Raw genomic sequence first — 18,025 nt, 5'->3', positions numbered from 1 at the left:
CATTTTTCTAGTGTAAAAAATATATATTTTGATAGTTTTTAAAGCTTGGCTGTAAACAAGTGCATTTAAATATGTGTTTAGATATGTGGAGAAGTAGTAGTCTTAAATAATTATTTAAATATGTTTCATTAAAATGTGTTACTCAATTTATCGTCATTGGTGTTACCACAATGAAAACTCTCCATTACAATGAAATAAAAAGGCCTCAAGAAGTCCTTACTGTTGCAAAAGGTCACTGGAGAGGGGGCTTGCGCAATGAGCACATGGTGAGTGAGCACCCTCTTGCACTTTTCCATAAATTTGATGAACTATACGGTTATTTTGTGTGTCACACTTTAAAAGCATCAGTGGTGTTACCCCCATTTATTGTTGGGAAAATGTAATTTCAGCAAAAATATCAAATACACTTAATACTTCACTGGTACATAAAGGGTTGATGAACTTTTTATCTTGGAGGCTATGGTCTCCACCTTGGAAAATCTCTCATTCCTCAAATTTGTCAGTGGTGTTACCATCAGAGGTGTTACCGGTCTTGCTGGTAACACCACTGACAATGAGGAACATCACTGGCTATTTGTGTATTTTTTAAACATTATCCAGCTTCTAAACAAATGTTCAACATAAAAAAACATTTATTTATTTATTTAGCATTTATTAAAGCGTCTTTAACCAAGGCGCTTTACAAGTTTTTAGAATTTGTGCGATCTGAAAAAAACGGGTGAAGAAAGAGGGTAAGATTATTGGGGCAAGGTGAGGAGATTAATAGCTATAAGAAAGCAAGGGCCAAAGGCTAGGTCAGGGTCGGGCAGGCAAGGTCATAACAGGAGGTCAGGGGCCAGCAGTAAGGGTAGGATGGGCTAGAGAAAAAATATGAGTTTTAAGGGAGGAATGAAAACTGCGTAGAGTGGGTGACTGTTTTATGATGAGTGGGAATTTATTCCAATGAAGGGGAGCAAGAAGAGAGAAGGAATGGAAACGGGATTGGGCACAGGGCGAGGGTGGGACAGAGAGGGACAGTAGGGATTGGGAGCGTAAGGGTCGAGCAGGAATATAATAGGAAATAAGTGCAGCCAGATAAGGTGGGGCACGGCCTTGGAGAGATTTATATACTAGTGTAAGGAATTTAAACAGGTAACGGTGGTAAACAGGGAGCCAGTGTAGCTGGAGGAAGAGAGGGGAAGTGTTTAAGGAGTCGGGAAGGTTAAATACAGGCAGCAGCATTTTGAATTTGTTGAAGGCATAACCAAGCTGGGTGAAAATGAGAGAATGGACCAGGAGTTTGGTAGTGGAGAAGGAGATGGAGGGGTGTATTTTGTGGATGTTGAATAGGTGAAAATGGCAGATGTGTGTTATGGCTGATATATGGTCAGAAAGGGAGAGGGTGGAATCGAGTATGACCCCGAGGTTACAAGCTTAGAGGGTTGGAATGAGGGACAAGGAGGGATGAAATGGTGGGGCAGGGTGGTGGAGATGAGGGGGAGGGGAAGAAAAGAATTTCAGCTTTTGATGGGTTGATGAGGAGGTAACGGTATGCCATACAGGATTGGACAGCGACCAGAAAAGGCTGATATACGGGCGGCCAGGTCAGGGGTAAAAGAGGGGAATGAAAAGAAAATCTGGCTGTCATCAGCAAAGAAATGGTGGGGGAAGTTAAATGAGGAAATTATAGCTTCTAGTGGTGAGGTGTACAGGGAGAATAGTAAAGGTCCGAGGACTGAGCCCTGGGGGACACCAACAGTCAGGGGGGAGGGGGGTGGTTATTGAAGGCAATGGCAAAGGTGCATGAAGAAAGATATAACTGTAGCCAGACAAGGGGTGTGCCAGAGATTCCCAGACTAGAGAGAGTTGAGATGAGGACAGGGCTGTTGACAGTGTCAAAAACAGAGGAAAGATTGAGAAAAATGAGGATAGAGGAAAGTCCAGCATGGGAGGAGTTAGCCAGATGGTTCTATTATATATTATCATTACTGTATTGGAATATCATAACCATATCTTATCACATGACTTGTCAAGTAGACAAAATTAAATGCAGCAGAGAAACAAAAGAGATACAGGTACAGTTGTTCCTTTAGAAAATGTATTCAAAATATTTAAACGATTGAATTGTTAGAATAAAACATCTTAATTGATCATTTTGAATGTATTTTAAACTAATGTCAGCTTTCAAAATATGATATATTTCTTAACAGTTCGTAAATGAATGAAGTTTGTTGATATAACAATGTGTCAATGTCACTGGTGTTACATTGTGTCAGTGGCGTTACTGCACAGAGGATTGATGCTCTGGTAACAAGAATGCCACAACCTAAAAATTCATCATTTCAACATGCCTAGTTGTAACATTATTTGAAAGACAACATGTTAAGGACATACTTGTGCAAGTTTGATGAAATATATTCAATTATTGTTTAAATTAGAGGAAAAATGGGCCAGCGCAAATCGATAAATAGCATGCAGTGCAATTTTACACTTAAAAAAAAAAAAAAGAAATAATTACAAAAATCTTAATTTAGAATTGTTAGAAGACATTCCTTTCTTAAACATGTTGAGCAAAAAAAAATAACAAATAAGATTGTGGTTAACCCATATTTGCATTTTAGGTATGAGTAACACCACTGACAAAAGAGCATCTTGACCACTATTTGAATAAAAATATTAAAATAACTGAAATTCATTAAGCTCTAAAATTAGTTGTATAATAAAGATAAGTAATAAATGCATTACACAACTTTTTCTTAAAGAATGGTGAGTTTCAGATCCAAAGCCACCGCATTTGTAGAATGACCCATATATATATATATATATATATATATATATATATATATATATATATATATATATATATATATATTTTGTCATAAATATATGTATAAATATATATAATTCATTATAACCTGACCGGCCTGTAAATACAAATATATATATATATATATATATATATATAATCTATATATATATATATATATATATATATATATATATATATATATATATAGTTGTGTGTATTTACAGGGCCCGCAGGTAATAATGACATGTTGACAAAATTTCGTTTAAAATGAACTTTACTTTTTTAAAATTTGCCACCATTTAAAAAATTATAATAATAATAATAATAATAATATATAATAATTATAATAATATTAATAATAATAATAATCTATCTTAATCAGGTTAACACTAAAATCATAACCCCTAGTTTTTCTGTGGTCCACCTTAACACTGCCCAATGTGAGAAAAGCAGGAAGTGGTTGAACTGGTAAGTTCAACATTCACAGTTTTATTTTTTTTTTCCTTGAGTTTTGTTTTGAGCTGTTAGACAAAGAGAAGAAGTGATACCTTTTATTGGACTAACTAAATAATAATTATTCACAAACTTTCAAGACCTCAAAGGCCTCTTCTTCAGGTGAAAGTAGGAAAGAGAGATTGATGTGTGATGGTGAACCATCACTGTAATTGTAAATCTGTCTATAAAGACCAGTAATGCTGCAAGTAAAAACTTATCTGTGTTGGGTCTTGCATACAATTCAAGGATTCCCATGGGAAGATATAAAAGATAAAAGACAAAGAAATGTTTGCTTAATTATATTAATGAACTACATTTTAAAGTGCACTTAGTCCTAAAGAATGCAAGCTTGCTTTTAAAATAAGGTTAGCTCAAATAAACACAATAAACTAGTGGCAAGAGAACTGCACTATATGTAGAAGTAGGGTCCTCTAGTGGTGAATGTCAGCACTGCGCAGTTTGTCTGGGAGCCGGTCTCACATGTATATTGGCCATATCAAACAATTTGTATTGGCTATAGGGTTAAATTGTTGTCTATTTACTGTATATGGTTGTGCGGGTTAATGTATTGATGTTTCTTCTCTTGGATGTATGTGTAACTGATTTATGGGTCATGATAATGGGGGCTGTTTATACAACTTTCTATTGGGACAGTATCCCTTCAAATGATTAAAGGTAACTAACCTGTGGTGGGGTTGGTGCTTATAAAATGAAGGCAATCTGGCTTCCCAAGGGAAGCTTTGTGCACTGCGCTGTTGGGATCTGCATGCTTTATCTAAAGTAATGAACAAGGGACTGTGCTACTGTTTTAAATGTGTTGGATATTCATGTGCACCGTGGAGCTACCTGAAAATAAAGTCTCTCTCACCTTTTTCTACAAATTGGTGTGTACTTGTTTTTTTTTTTTTTCCCTCCAGTCTTTGTTGTGTAGAGGCCGGTCCTTAAAAACACCCATGCCAGCATTGCTATGTTCTATGTAATTTCACTTGATTTCGTCTTTACTATTGTTTTGTTAAGTCTTGTCTGATAGTCTAGATAAATATATGTGAAACTTAATTTGTAAAAAATATACAGAACTCAAAATGTTTTTTTTTTTTTTTTTTTCTGGATAACACCAATAATGGAACTAGAATATGGAATAGGTACCAGGTATGAAGGTGTTATCCCAAGTTACGTTTTGAATTTTGGGCAAGCTTTTTTTGACTTTTTTTTTGGGCTTTCAAGTTACTGCGAATGAAAGACATTACAGAATTCGAACATAGTGTGCATTAAGGCAATTTCTAGCTGCATTAAAACAGGACTTCTTTATAAATTCCAGCTGTCTATTTTACTTCAACCAGAAACTGTGTGTGTGTGTTTTTTTAAAACTTTGTTCTGATTTTACTTCTGTAAAGAGCACAGTATATGTTTTTAAAAAAAAAAAAAAAAAAATCAGTATAACATAAAAGCTGAAATAAATTTAAAACACAATACGGTTAAATGTGTGTGTTTATTTTTAAAGAAAATTATTTTAGATTTTCTGTACATCAGAAGTTTACTCGGGAGGTTTTGTCTTCCTTTTGCTGCACAGTATTTTGTTAAATATAAAGAGCATGAAAAGAAACTTATCACGACTATAACACATTTTTGAAAAACAAATAAGGTATATGACAAGCTTGAGTGACTATGACTGAAGCATATGCACTAAATCACCCAATTAATGAGACAGCTGATTGGACACTGGATATGAAGTGATTTCAGCTGTTGAATTGGAGGCTTGAATAAAAGCAATAAAGAAAATCACAGAAAAAAAAAAACAATATGCCACGTCTGTCAAGCAGCGCCTTCGTGCAATCGGCATGTTGGAGGCTCACTGTCTTGGGTGCTCACACCCAGAAATTTCAAACCTGGCGAGATGGTATAAACAGACACACACTGTTAATGACAGGCCACGAACTGGGAGACTAAGAGTAACAACACCTGCCAAAACTAGACAGATCATTTTGCAGCATCTTTGTGATGTCAGTTGTTAATCAGCACAATAAAAAGTCACTGCATCTGACGTTTTATTTATAGTTTGTAATTTTTCGATCAAATCTAGTGAATTTTATCCAAATATAAGTGATAAGTTTCTTTTGATGCTCAAATATAAGTGAAAAGTTTATTTTGATGCTCAGTATACGAAGGTACTGTAGGTAAATTGTGGATATCGCAATATCTTCAAATGAATTGGGAATGGCTTCATGTTCTCCTGTATGGATGTTAAATCGCATGTTTAAAGTCTTGGGAATTTTGCACTTTCTAGTGATCTCCACTCTTCTTTGGACGGAACAGGGCATACTCAACGCTCAAAGCTGCAACGAAAGCTGCAAAACCCCACTTGAAGCCCCTGAAGAAAACATCTTTAAAGGTGGTTGGCTTAGTGAAGCCTCCCATGTACCTCCAAGCCTCGTTTCTGTAGAAAACAGGAAAACAAAGAAAAGACAATGCAGCACTTTATCATGTGCACAGAACCCTGAAGAGCATCACCCAAACCTAACTGTGTACCACTGCTTACAATTCAAGACTAGGAATATATTAATCCCATTTACTGACTGATTCAATGGTTAATGGGCACAAATCCTTCGTAAATAGTGGAATTAAGATAAGTACCATCAAAAGGGTTGATATTCTGACATTCTACACTTTAGAGATAGACAACGTGAGATGGCATGTTCTTAAATTAATGATGAAACCCAGCAGAATCATCCAATGGTAATTTTCCTGGACAAAAAGTGAATATGTTAAAATGTAAAAATACTATACAGGGTCATAAAAAACATGCCATAAGACAAAACAAATTGTTACTTAACATGTCTATTTCAGGTGCATATGTAGACAGTCATGGGGGGGGAGTGGGGGGGGGGCAGGAACACAAAAAGTGTTGATGAAGTGTGGACTTGGTATTTATGCAAGTTGTGCAGCACAGGCCCAAGTCATATTATGAATCCCCCATTTATACAATGAAACATGTACAAAATGAGTTATTTCATAGTATGGCAGCTGGATCTCCTAACCAAATATCCAGTGTACAGCATCCATGTTATATTAGCCATATATATATATATATATATATATATATATATATATATATATATATATATATATATATATATATATATATATATACACACACACACACACACACACACACACACACACACACACACACACTGAGTGTACAAAACATTAGGAACACCTGCTCCTTCCATGAAATAGACTGACGAGGTGAATCCAGGTGAAAGCTATGATCCCTTATTGATATAACCTGTTAAATCCACTTCAATCAGTGTAGATGAAGGGGAGACAGGTTAAAGAAGGATTTTTAAGCCTTGACACAGTTGAGACATGGATTGTGTATGTGTGCCATTCAGAGGGTAAATGGGCAAGACAAAAGATTTAAGTGCCTTTGAACGGGGTATGGTAGTAGGTGCCAGGCGCACCGGTTTAAGTGTGTCAAGAACTGCAACACTGCTGGGTTTTTCACGCTCAACAGTATCAAAGATGGTCCACCACCCAAAGGACATCCAGCCAACAGCAGGCCAGTGGTTGAAAAACGCTCATTGATGAAAGATGTCAATGGAGACTGACATGAATTATGCAGAGCAACAGACGGGATACAGTTAATCAACTGACAGTCCAGTACAACATTGGTGCCGAAAGACCAATAAAAGAATTCACAACTCGTCGTACCTTAACACGAATGGGGTATGGCAGCCGACGACCTAACAGAGTTCCACTTCTTTCTGCAAAACACAAGAAACTGCAGTTGCAGTGGGCTAAGGAACAAGAACACTGGACACTAGAGGATTGGAAAAACATTGCCTGGTCTGAAGAATCCTGGTTCCTGCTGTTTCACACTGATGGGAGGACTTGGGTATGGAGAAAACCACATGAGTACATGCATCCATCATGCCGCATGTCAACATTGCAGGCTGGTGGTGGTATGATAGTGTGGGGTGTATTTTCATGGCACACATTGGGCCCCTTGATAAAAGTGGAGCAATGTTTGAATGCCACAGGATATCTGAACATCATTGCCAATCAGGTGCCTCCCTTCATGGCAGCAGTGTATCCATCTGCTAATGGATTTTTTCAGCAGGATAATGCCTCATGCTACAAGGCTAGGATTGTCCATGAATGATTCCACGAACATGACAGTGAATTCAGCTTACTGCAGTGGCCCAGTCACTAGATCTCAATCCAATTGAGCATCTGTGGGATGAGATGGAACAAGCTACTCGGAGTAGAGATCCACTACCAGCCAACTTGACAAAACTGTGGGAAGCATTGGAGTCAACATGGGCCAGCATCCCGTGGAACACTTTCGACACCTTGTAGTGTCCATGCTCCGACGAACTGAGGCTATTCTGAGGACTAAAGGGGGTGCAACTCAATATTAGGAAGGTTTTCGTAATGTTTTGTACACTCAGTGTGTGTGTGTGTGTGTGTGTATATATATATATATATATATATATATATATATATATATATATATATATATATATATATATATATATGAACATCATGTTATCAAAATAACGACAAAATTATATCACAGAAGTCTACCGGAAGCCATAATACTACTACAAAAGTATTTCATGTTAGATTTCAAAATGTCACGTTTTTCAATTTGTCAGTTTTTCGTTATGTATATGGAAAACTACAAAGAGGTATGTAATTCAACATGTTAACGTAACGTTACACTGCAGGTTTCATTCTTGACTATCACACAGAATTAATTAATTGTACAGGGTGATGCAAAACTTTTGGCCGTAGCTGTGGGAGGCTCGACAGGGTTGAGCATTGTGCTCTCTGACGCAGCAATTCCACTTTCCATACCGAGCCCAGGGGTCTTTCAGCCCCCTCCTTGCCAGTCTCTCCTGTGTGAACTGCAGGGGGGTCCCCTCCACTCGCCACTGTTTGTAATCTGGCATCGAAAGGCCATGTCCTTGTTCATGGCCGTGACCCATCCTTCAGAAACAGGAAAACAAAAGCCTGCCATTGTAGCTATGAGTACAACCCAGAATCTTGTTTAAATACAAAGGCGCTAACTCAGTGTGTGCAGGACCTGGTACATTTCCTGATTTTACAAAACAAATTGCAATTTAAAAAAATCACATCCTTATAGTCTGTTCCAAATGCATTAGACCCCAGGTTACTAAATCGATGGTCTAATGACTGGGCTCTCTCGTCTGGGTTTTTACTATATTGCATTGTTTGGAAACTTTGTATTTATTAATCCTTCATTTAAGTTTGCATGTACTGTAGGTAAGATGAGTTGAACCATCATTTTCAACAGGGGAACTTACAACCAAGTCACTAAGTTTCAATAGCACATATTCACTCAGCATCACTGTAGAAATCTGAAATATGAATGTATGGATGAGGCGTCACTGGATCCTAATCATGAACATCAAGACACTACTGTTTGAGATATGGGCTGCATTGTTTAATACGTGTATTAAGTAGCCGTACCTGTCGTACCCATTACATTGCTATATTCATTGTAAATGTTAATGTTCCTGGGAATCATTTAAATCCGAGACCTCTGAACATTTTAAAGAATGTCATAAACTACCTGACTTTTTTTTTGCTTTTGAACACAAAACTTACATGTACATTACAAAACCGGGAAATGTGTTATAACTACAGTATTGTATTGTCAACACAACATTTTCATACACTCTACACACAGTAACTAAGCTCTAGGCCTCGTTATCCTTATTTTTTAAATAATCACAGCTGATACATTATATATTCTATAATATCGCTCATGCATTTCTGATTAAAAGACAGTTGCTAAGGAACCGAACACACCAGACGTTTTATTTATAAACATTAAATAAAAGCCTCACTTCTGGCAGTTGCTCGTTGACCTCTGTAGAAAAGCAATCAACTGCACTCGCCGACGAGAGACACGGCCCCTTTAAAACTACGGGCACGCACAAAGTCCAGACATCTGTAAAACGCGTTTCAATATTTAGTGACAGTCGATTTAGCTCTTGTTAATTATTATTATATTTTTATTACAAGAATAATTTGTTTTTTTACTTATGAATGTTACAAATTTTATATAACTTTTTTTTTTTAGGCCTTCAAACAATAGTTCTCAATATTACCATTAAACTAGCTATCCTAACTGCATTCCTCAGTGTACAATATCTGCAACAAGGGCAGTGCTAAAAGATCTGCCTGCAGAGATCGCTGATGTATGAGAAAAAATGCTGGACAAAAAAAATCATAGTGGCAATGCTGACTTTGTTTAAATTTCCAGTCCCGCTAAGGACTGATTCAGTTGTTATGCACATTTTATTAGCGACTGTTCTGTATGTATGTCGCCACCTGTATTGTTCTGTATTGTTCTGTATGTATGTCGCCAACTTGAAGTACGTCATAATAATACATATTGCACAATGCTGCATGATGCATTTTGTTTTATAAAGGAAATCTGTATTTTACTAATTTGCATATTCTGAGAACACACTATTACCACGTTCTTTAAAAAGATTGCTCTTGCAGTGGTAGAAATAGCTATTCGTTCTTTCTGATGATTACAATGAAGACTCCCGGGGACCACAGGCTCTCTGTGTGTTAAAGATATGTTCTGAGATCTCATAGGACAGCTATCACATTCCTGTAGGACATCCTACGGAATATGTTTTGTGAAGGTTACTGAAGTAAATACCGTAGTAAATTGTCCTGTACACTTCGTAGGTACACAGGTGTACTTTATAATGTACTGCAGTACATACAGTAGAGGGAGCTGTGAATATTGAAATAAAGCGTCCATTGCACACACTGCACATATGTTAGGTTAAGGGTAAGGACATTCTTTAGCACCCCGTCTATATATCACACTAACAATAATTTACAGATATCTAGATAGTCGTATCCAGTGGTGGTGGAACTTGCTTATGAAAATTGTTTAGCACAAGCTACTGCGAGCATCAGTCAGGGGGATCTGGAGGATCTTACGCAGTATTTGCAGACATGTGATTTGCCTGTTTTTTAGTTCCAGAGGTTGATAATCATGCCCCTATTGGGAAGGAGAAGTACAGATTCAAACTAAACGGTTAAGCTGGTGATAGGCATTCTTGCACAAGTTCCTTCTATTCAGGCGGTTTGCTGGGTCAGCAATCTTAAGAAATAACTCAACTCTAACTTTTAAATTTCAGTTTAGTTATTCCCATGGGCTTCAAGTAGTACATTCTGACTACTGCTACTTGACCTGGCTGGTAATGTATTTATTTAAAACTCGCATCGTAAAAATCTGCTTCATAAAGGGTGATACTCTAGCTACGTTTTCTTATGGTAAGAAAGTGTTACCGGTAGCTATACAATCAGGATGTTAATTTTATAAAAAAAAATAGTGTGAACAGGTTTCGGACTGTCCCAACTGTTGGGAAAGGTTTCATTTTCGTTACGACAATTATTCCGGGATTGCAGACTAATCGCAATACGTCAGTAATAATAAACACAATACTGTAACATATTAGTGTCATGGAAATGGCTTCCTTGTAAACCCAAATAAGATTTTTGCGATCAACAATACAATTTTAACAATGTATCCAAAAGCGCTTTGTGTTCACAATCTGTCCATTCCATTGTTTGCGTTTTATGTAAATAGAATCCCTTAATGTTATTAAAAGAAGGCGATGAAACAACAATACAAATAAAGACTGATACATTATTATGGGCTTCGGTTTTATTATGTGCTGTTAATTCACGGAAAGCTTGCTTGTTTTATTTCCTATTCTTTCCTAACTGTTGACTCTCCTAAAAAGGCTGTCCAATGGGAAGGCTTGTTTTAAGAACCGGCAGCAGATGTCCAATGGCAGGATGTTTTAGTGAGAAGCCGAAGAGTGGCAGGAAGGAGAAGATGTTATTGGAGAGTCAATGAGACACTCAGCTGGGAGGTTGGGAGGTTTGCGGCTTCTGATAACAAGAAATAGCCACGCGAATGGGATTGCATTTGTATATTAATATATTGCCGCTTGATTGTTATCCGGGGTCAAATCTAACAAGCAGCATACCTACAGAAGCGCAGTGTAAAGGGGATTGCATGTACATGTTTAAATTACATCATTGTTGAAACAGGACTCAGATTGACTGGCTGGGCTAAGCGGCAATACTCACAGGTAAGAACAGTATAGGCAGCGATACTTAGTACTGCACTGTAGTGGGAAAATGGAAATGTCGTTCATTTCTATTGCACCATAAGAATGTTGACTCGGTGAGATTTCTGTTGGAGTCACAGTTGTGTGGTTTACTTGCTTGCATGTTTATGAAACGCGTCACACACGTAGATATTATTGATGTGGTCAGTGGGAAAGCTGCATTGAGTGGGTACACGACCACACAGAGGGAGGTGTGTTTTTCGCTGTTGCGATTGCGGTAGGCAAACATTTTCCATCATTGATCACAGCGTCTGCAAAGCTATGCGAATGCGTGCGACACAATTTGCTATACATCATAATGATAAGCTGGTTATGTGTCACCTGGGAAGGCAATATACATGGAAGCGATTGATGACTTATTTGTGTGTGTGTATGTTTGACTGGCTGCTATGAAGAGGATCACCTGGTGTGTGTGTGATGCTGTTGCATGTTCTTAATAATGCCACCACGCAGGTGCTGGCTTGGGCTTTTTGTGATTGACGACAGTGAGAACATGCTAAAGCACACGTGATTGTAGCTAGCGTAATGCGACATGGGTTGAACATACTACAGGCTACTGTACTACTCTGCGTTCCATGGTGAGTGAATGTTGTTAGTTGCGGTGACGTATGTGATTTGCTCTGTCAAGCCAATCGTACAGAAGGTGCTTGAATATGCCTAATGATGATACATATTATTGGAATAATTTAATTCGGTTTAAGTAAGTCCGGGTAGAATGTTACGTTGTGAGTGAAAATAAATGTGAAATGAAGCTGCAGTATCGAATAAATTGCTGCCTGTGGTGATGATAAAACTAACAATAATATGTTGTCATTGTGTGTGTGTGTGTGTGTGTGTGTGTGTGTGTGTGTGTCCATCTACAAATCTGTATCCTCTACATGCTATTGCTGAACCCTTTTAAAGCGTGGATAGATTCACACGTTTAGTGAATTGTATTAAAAACGCAGTTGTTTCCTTTTGGAATAGACGTACCATTCAAACACCTGGACCAGGCTTTTTTTCACACATTTTCCCGTGCAAATTGTATTTGTATAGTAAATACAAAATGAAAGCTTTAAGAAAGTAGATTAAAACCCATTACATACATATTCTTCCTGTATTTACATTTTTGCACACGGACATGCAGATTCTTCCATATATGTCCAGATTATGGTATTCTAGTGATACAAAATAGCCTTATCAGGTTTCAACACAACTGGTTTCCTAGATATGTGCAAGCAAGTATTGGGTAGTGGAATCAGATTTCTCTGGAAAAAGTGATAGAATAAAAAAAGGAAAATATGCCCCCTAATAATGACCATGTAGTCAAAATGAAAATGTGAGTGTGTGTTTGTGAGTTAACATTGATTATTATTTATTCATTTTTTTGACTGGGATTTCTGTTCTGTGCTCTGTCAATGTTAGCCTGAATAACGTAGCTAGAAGTTGTGTGTTTGCCAATATCAAAACATTGTAAAACCGCAGTTTCTGCTGTCGATCCTTCCAGCACGACACACAGGGAGCCTTGTCTTCTCTGACCTTCCTCAATGTCTCTCATCCAGCTTGCAGCACCAGGAGCCAAGAAACGGTCTAGTTTACAGTGTCTAAAAAACAGTATTTTTCTCTCATACTCTTGCAAAGTGTACAATATTTGTAGGTTATTCTCGCCTAAAACATTTTTTTTCTCTGCCTGTAATAATCTCTCTCTCTCTCTCTCTCTGAGAATGTAATGTCTAATGTATTGTTCTGGTTGTTTTTTGCATCCTTTTTTTAAAATCTCATACGTTTAAAGCATCCCTGTGGAGCTTTCAGAATCATGTCCCTACATCAGGTGCTCAGGGACAGGTTAACCTGATGTACTAAGAATTTAGACATGATTCTGAGAGCTCTATTTGGAGACCATAGGTGTACTTCAGACACATCCGTTTTAAAGTCACCAGGATATAAAGCAGCGGAAAATGAATCTTAACAACAACAAGAATGCATTTGTTAATATAAGTCTTGGCATTTCAGACCCAGTTACTTTTTAAAGTGCCCCAAATAGTTTTAAAAAAATGCTTGAACTTTTCAGCTGTGGAAGACTGTAGTGAAGAAAAATCAATAAACAATCTTGTAAAAAGTCAAATGTAACATTTGAGGGAAATTGCAGCTTTTAATTTTAATTTTCCACTGTTAAAACCACCAAGAAATCTTCCCTTGTAGCCAGAGATTGATTTAATGCTAGGATTGGAAGACATGAACATGTATCGAGTTACCCCATCACTGCAGCAACACTAGCCCACTGTCAGCATTGACTGCACTTGGATTTCCACATGTGCCCAGAGACTGTGGACGGTGCTGGATTTTGTTCTGCTCAGTGAATGAACTGTACAAAGAGGACTGATGGTTATCAGGAAACTTACTGACACTCTGAGCTAGCTAACGGTGGAAATTGATTGCACTTCTGTAAACACTAGGGTCTTTGTGGTTAACTAGTGCAATTTCAGTCAGCAGCAGGAGGAAGGGTTGTATAGCATTGAACTAATGAGACAAATCCACATATTTTAGGAGATTTTCTGATCTATAATCCATTTTAATTAACGTCTAGGCTACAGAAAACTCATTTGAGTGTTTTATGTAAAAAGTTTGCTTTGGTCTATAAATATATTGTTTGATCATTTTCTATAAAAGAGTGTTTTTTGAATAAATTCATTAGTATTGGCTGAAAAATGGGGGGCATGCAATTCTGAAATCAACACTTGTGGATTTTATCATGGCTGTGTTTCCATAATCAGTTATACCCTCCAAGTTCAGATTAGTACAGAGCTCTCTTTGTTCAGGAATAAATAAAGAGGATTTTTTATACGCTGCATGACCTGAATTTGGACGTCTTTGTAAAACCGCCACACACTACATTTCATTCATAAAGCTCTGAATTTCTCAGAAGATCTTTATTTTGTAGTATCATTTCAGTATCATTTATAACAGTTCCTTAAACCTTGGGACTTGTGCAGTAATCATGGATTGATAAAATAAATGTGATTTTAACAAATTCCTTTGTACTGAGTAAAATACGTTTACTTAGTATTGTGCATTAGTAACTGTAGCTTACTTGGACTTCAGAAAGGTTACCAACATTTCATTGGATTCTTTCAGGAGTTTGTTTTTTTCCATAGCAAACAGTGCTGCGTATGACGATGGGACCCTTCTTGAAGGCAAAGTTAATTCTTACAAAACCTTAACTAAAATAATTAGTAGTAATATACATTCAAGTTCTCTTAAACACTCTCAAATGATTTATTTCACAATTTTAAATCAAAATAGCTTGCCTGGCTAATTGGTGTTCCCTCAGTACTGCAATTAAGAAAATGCATCCATACTAAATTGGATGGCTAAAAATATATACAGCAGTAATATAAGGAGAGGTGCACGCTTATTCTGGGAATTGGGTGGGTGGTTCTTTTGCTTGCTGCAGTTTCTTTCCTTTATCTCTCTGTGAATTAATTATTTGTATAATCTAATATAATTAAGTAAAAAAAAACAAACGCTGTTGCACTGATGTGCTTGTTGCCATTACTTTCACAGTTCTAGCATATGAATGGTAGGCTTTGAGTTTGTTGTCCTTGGATCAGGGGTGGCCAACCCTGGTCCTGGAGAGCCACAGTCCAGCAGGTTTTATAGGTAACCCTTAATGATCAATTTCTAAAGATTGTAATTTGTTGATCTGTTTAGCAAGTTAGTGTTCCATGAGAGCTGCAGGGTGTTCAGGTTTTTGTTCCAAATTATCTCTGAACAAATTATTACTTAAATTGAAAAAATACTGATTAACTAGTCAAAATTCAAGTCTTTAGAAATTGATGATTTAAGGGTTACACATTAAACCTGCTGGATAGTGGTTCTCCATGATCAGGGTTGTCCACCCCTGCCTTAGAGGAATGCAGATTTTCCATGGACGATGTGCAAATGCAGTTTCCTGTGGGTGGAGCACAGTGTATACTTCACTTACACATGACTTACTGGTAGTATGTATTTTGTTATTAATATATACATTATTTATAGGTGATGATTGTGTCACCACTAACTGGTCCTACCCTGGCATTTCTTAACGTGTTTTAGAGGAGAACACAATACCTACCACTTTAAAATGACCTTCTGTTTTTTTTAAAACGTGTCCTGACTTGTACCTTTGTCGGCTAGATTTTTAAAAGGGGCAGCTGTAGATTTGAAGTGTAGATTGAGGAAGTGGCCTTCTGTATTGTATGTCTCTAAACTGTGGTGTGTTTGGTAAATGCTGTAAGAACCTCAGGGACCACTCTTCCAAATTTGAAACACTCTTGTTTTCGTGACCCCCTAAACTGGTCATTAACACCCTCTGAAATTAGAATTTCTGGTATTTCTACCAAGTTTAAGTTACATAAGGTTCTTACAGCAATACTAACATTTTAGGACCCGCATCCCCTTCAGGGTAAAGGGTTGAGCTGAAATTCGAATAAAACTCGTCACTTACCCCTTGTAGGGCAACTTGCCAAAAGTGAGTTAGGGGCTCCTGGTATTTTTTTTTCTCGAAAGCCCTTTTCATTACGAGTTGAACAAGGTGCTACACGTGATGGTAGCGTCTAAGTTGAGCCCAGGGGGATTTTTCTGGTCAGGGTCACTTTTTCACTTTAGGTTGACCTTTTGTCCATCACAGCTTGAAGGAGAATAAATAAATAAATAAATAAATAAATAAATAAATAAAATAGCATTTCTCAACTCAGAGGGCCCGAAAAGCCCCAGGTGAATTTTTCTAGCAAAATCTGAGACGGTCAGGTAACAAAATGCCCCTTTTCTGGTTGAGTTGGTATGGAATGACCCATGAACTGTTTGGAACATAAAAAAAATAAATAAATGATTTTTAAAGTTAAGGGAAATGTACTGTGGATTTCAAAGATGAGATACAAAATAACTGCAAGTAGGAAGAAGTAGAAAGTTGTGGAGACTTCACCAAACCCTGTGGTAGAGAATGAGACTTAAAACTCATGTCACCATTGAAGATATAGGGAAAGGTGTCCACTTTTTTTTTTCCCCAGAAGTGTCTTTTGGTATGTAGGCCTACAGTACTGCTGTACATATTCTACCATTTCACGTTTTATGCTGTAGTTCTGGATGATAGTCCTGCTTTTGTACAGACGACACAAAAGTAGGAGGAGTGGCAAACACTGTTGTAGCAGCAAAGGTCATTCAAAATGATCTAGACAAGATTCAGAACTGGGCAGACACATGGCAAATGACATTTAATAGAGAAAAGTGTAAGGTATTGCACGCAAGAAATAAAAATGTACATTATAAATATCATATGGGAGATACTGAAATTGGAGAAGGAATCTATGAAAAAGACCTAGGAGTTTTTGTTGACTCAGAAATGTCTTCATCTAGACAATGTGGGGAAGCTATAAAAAAGGCTAACAAGATGCTCGGATACATTGTGAAAAGTGTTGAATTTAAATCAAGTGGAAGTAATGTTAAAACTGTACAATGCACTAGTAAGACCTCATCTTGAATATTGTGTGCAGTTCTGGTCACCTCGCTATAAAAAAGATATTGCTGCTCTAGAAAGAGTGCAAAGAAGAGCGACCAGAATTATTCTGGGCTTAAAAGGCATGTCATATGCAGACAGGCTAAAAGAATTGAATCTGTTCAGTCTTGAACAAAGAAGACTACGTGGCGACCTAATTCAAGCATTCAAAATTCTAAAAGGTATTGACAGTGTCGACCCAAGGGACTTTTTCACCCTGAAAAAAGAAACAAGGACCAGGGGTCACAAATGGAGATTAGAAAAAGGGGCATTCAGAACAGAAAATAGGAGACACTTTTTTACACAGAGAATTGTGAGGGTCTGGAATCAACTCCCCAGTAATGTTGTTGAAGCTGACACCCTGGGATCCTTCAAGAAGCTGCTTGATGAGATTCTAGGATCAATAAGCTACTAACAACCAAACGAGCAAGATGGGCCGAATGGCCTCCTCTCGTTTGTAAACTTTCTTATGTTCTTATATTTCAACTCTTCTGTGTTTAAACAGACCAGTACAGCAATAAGACTGAACTACTGTATCTGTTATAGGCACTGGGATATGTTGGTTAAGTGTACACTTGCATGTACTCTAATGGTGAATTGAGGATGTGAGACATGGGAAAAGGTTCCTTTAATTCATAACAATACACACACACACACACACAATATATTTGCTATATGTATATTGCCATGACTTTTTTAAACTGTGCATCGCATCTGTTGGTGTTGTTTCTGTCGCTTGTCTATTGAGGGTATCCTTCGTTTCTTTTGAATGTGTAGCAGATAGCCAAGGGATGGGATGCTACAATGTAGATTACAAATTGCTTTGCAGTATGTATGGGAATAATCTTTTTTGCAACTAAACACAGCTGTGAAAACACGAAGCCCGCTTATCCTCTGTCCTATACAGGATGGACTTTGTATTGTCAGTGCCGATTTCTGTTTTTGACTAGATGAGTTATTAAGTATAAAGGTTGCTGTTGCTGGACACACGAGTCAGGAACACCCAGCTGCAATACTTTTATTAGCTCTGTT

The 18,025-nt window shown here is 37.4% G+C and overlaps 2 protein-coding genes across 3 annotated transcripts in view; one reads left to right on the top strand and one right to left on the bottom strand.

Annotated features, from left to right (window-relative positions):
• Positions 1 to 5,368: 5,368 nt before the first annotated feature.
• On the bottom strand, positions 5,369 to 9,227 carry LOC121321894 (NADH dehydrogenase [ubiquinone] 1 beta subcomplex subunit 3-like). Its single transcript, XM_041261235.1, has 3 exons — positions 9,160 to 9,227; positions 8,144 to 8,275; positions 5,369 to 5,717 (listed from the first exon to the last, which is right to left on the bottom strand). The coding sequence occupies exons 2-3, from the start codon at positions 8,272 to 8,274 to the stop codon at positions 5,564 to 5,566; spliced, it is 285 nt and encodes a 94-aa protein (XP_041117169.1). The 5' UTR covers position 8,275; positions 9,160 to 9,227; the 3' UTR covers positions 5,369 to 5,563.
• A 1,182-nt stretch (positions 9,228 to 10,409) lies between these two features.
• LOC121322095 (protein FAM126B-like) overlaps positions 10,410 to 18,025 on the top strand; it is a 66,784-nt gene continuing 59,168 nt past the window's right edge. Inside the window, exon 1 of one of the 2 annotated variants that reach the window (XM_041261612.1) lies at positions 10,410 to 10,539. The gene's annotated coding sequence lies outside the window, so the exon portion shown is untranslated. Of the gene's footprint in view, positions 10,540 to 11,175; positions 11,443 to 18,025 lie in introns of those variants that run through there. The other variant, XM_041261611.1, reaches the window with a different exon arrangement.

This window comes from Polyodon spathula, chromosome 10 (genome assembly GCF_017654505.1).
Source record: "Polyodon spathula isolate WHYD16114869_AA chromosome 10, ASM1765450v1, whole genome shotgun sequence".
Lineage (NCBI taxonomy): Eukaryota > Metazoa > Chordata > Actinopteri > Acipenseriformes > Polyodontidae > Polyodon > Polyodon spathula.
The sequence above is the reverse complement of the archived record's forward strand: the minus strand, read 5'-3'. Positions and strand labels throughout refer to the sequence as shown.

What these genes read in the sequence shown, in the direction of transcription:
- LOC121321894 (XM_041261235.1), bottom strand. Translation starts at nt 8,274, where the DNA reads ATGGGTCACGGCCATGAACAAGGACATGGCCTTTCGATGCCAGATTAC. An exon ending in CTGAAAGACCCCTGGGCTCG is followed by an intron (nt 5,718 to 8,143) that starts GTATGGAAAGTG and finishes TGTTTTCTACAG; the next exon opens with AAACGAGGCTTGGAGGTACA.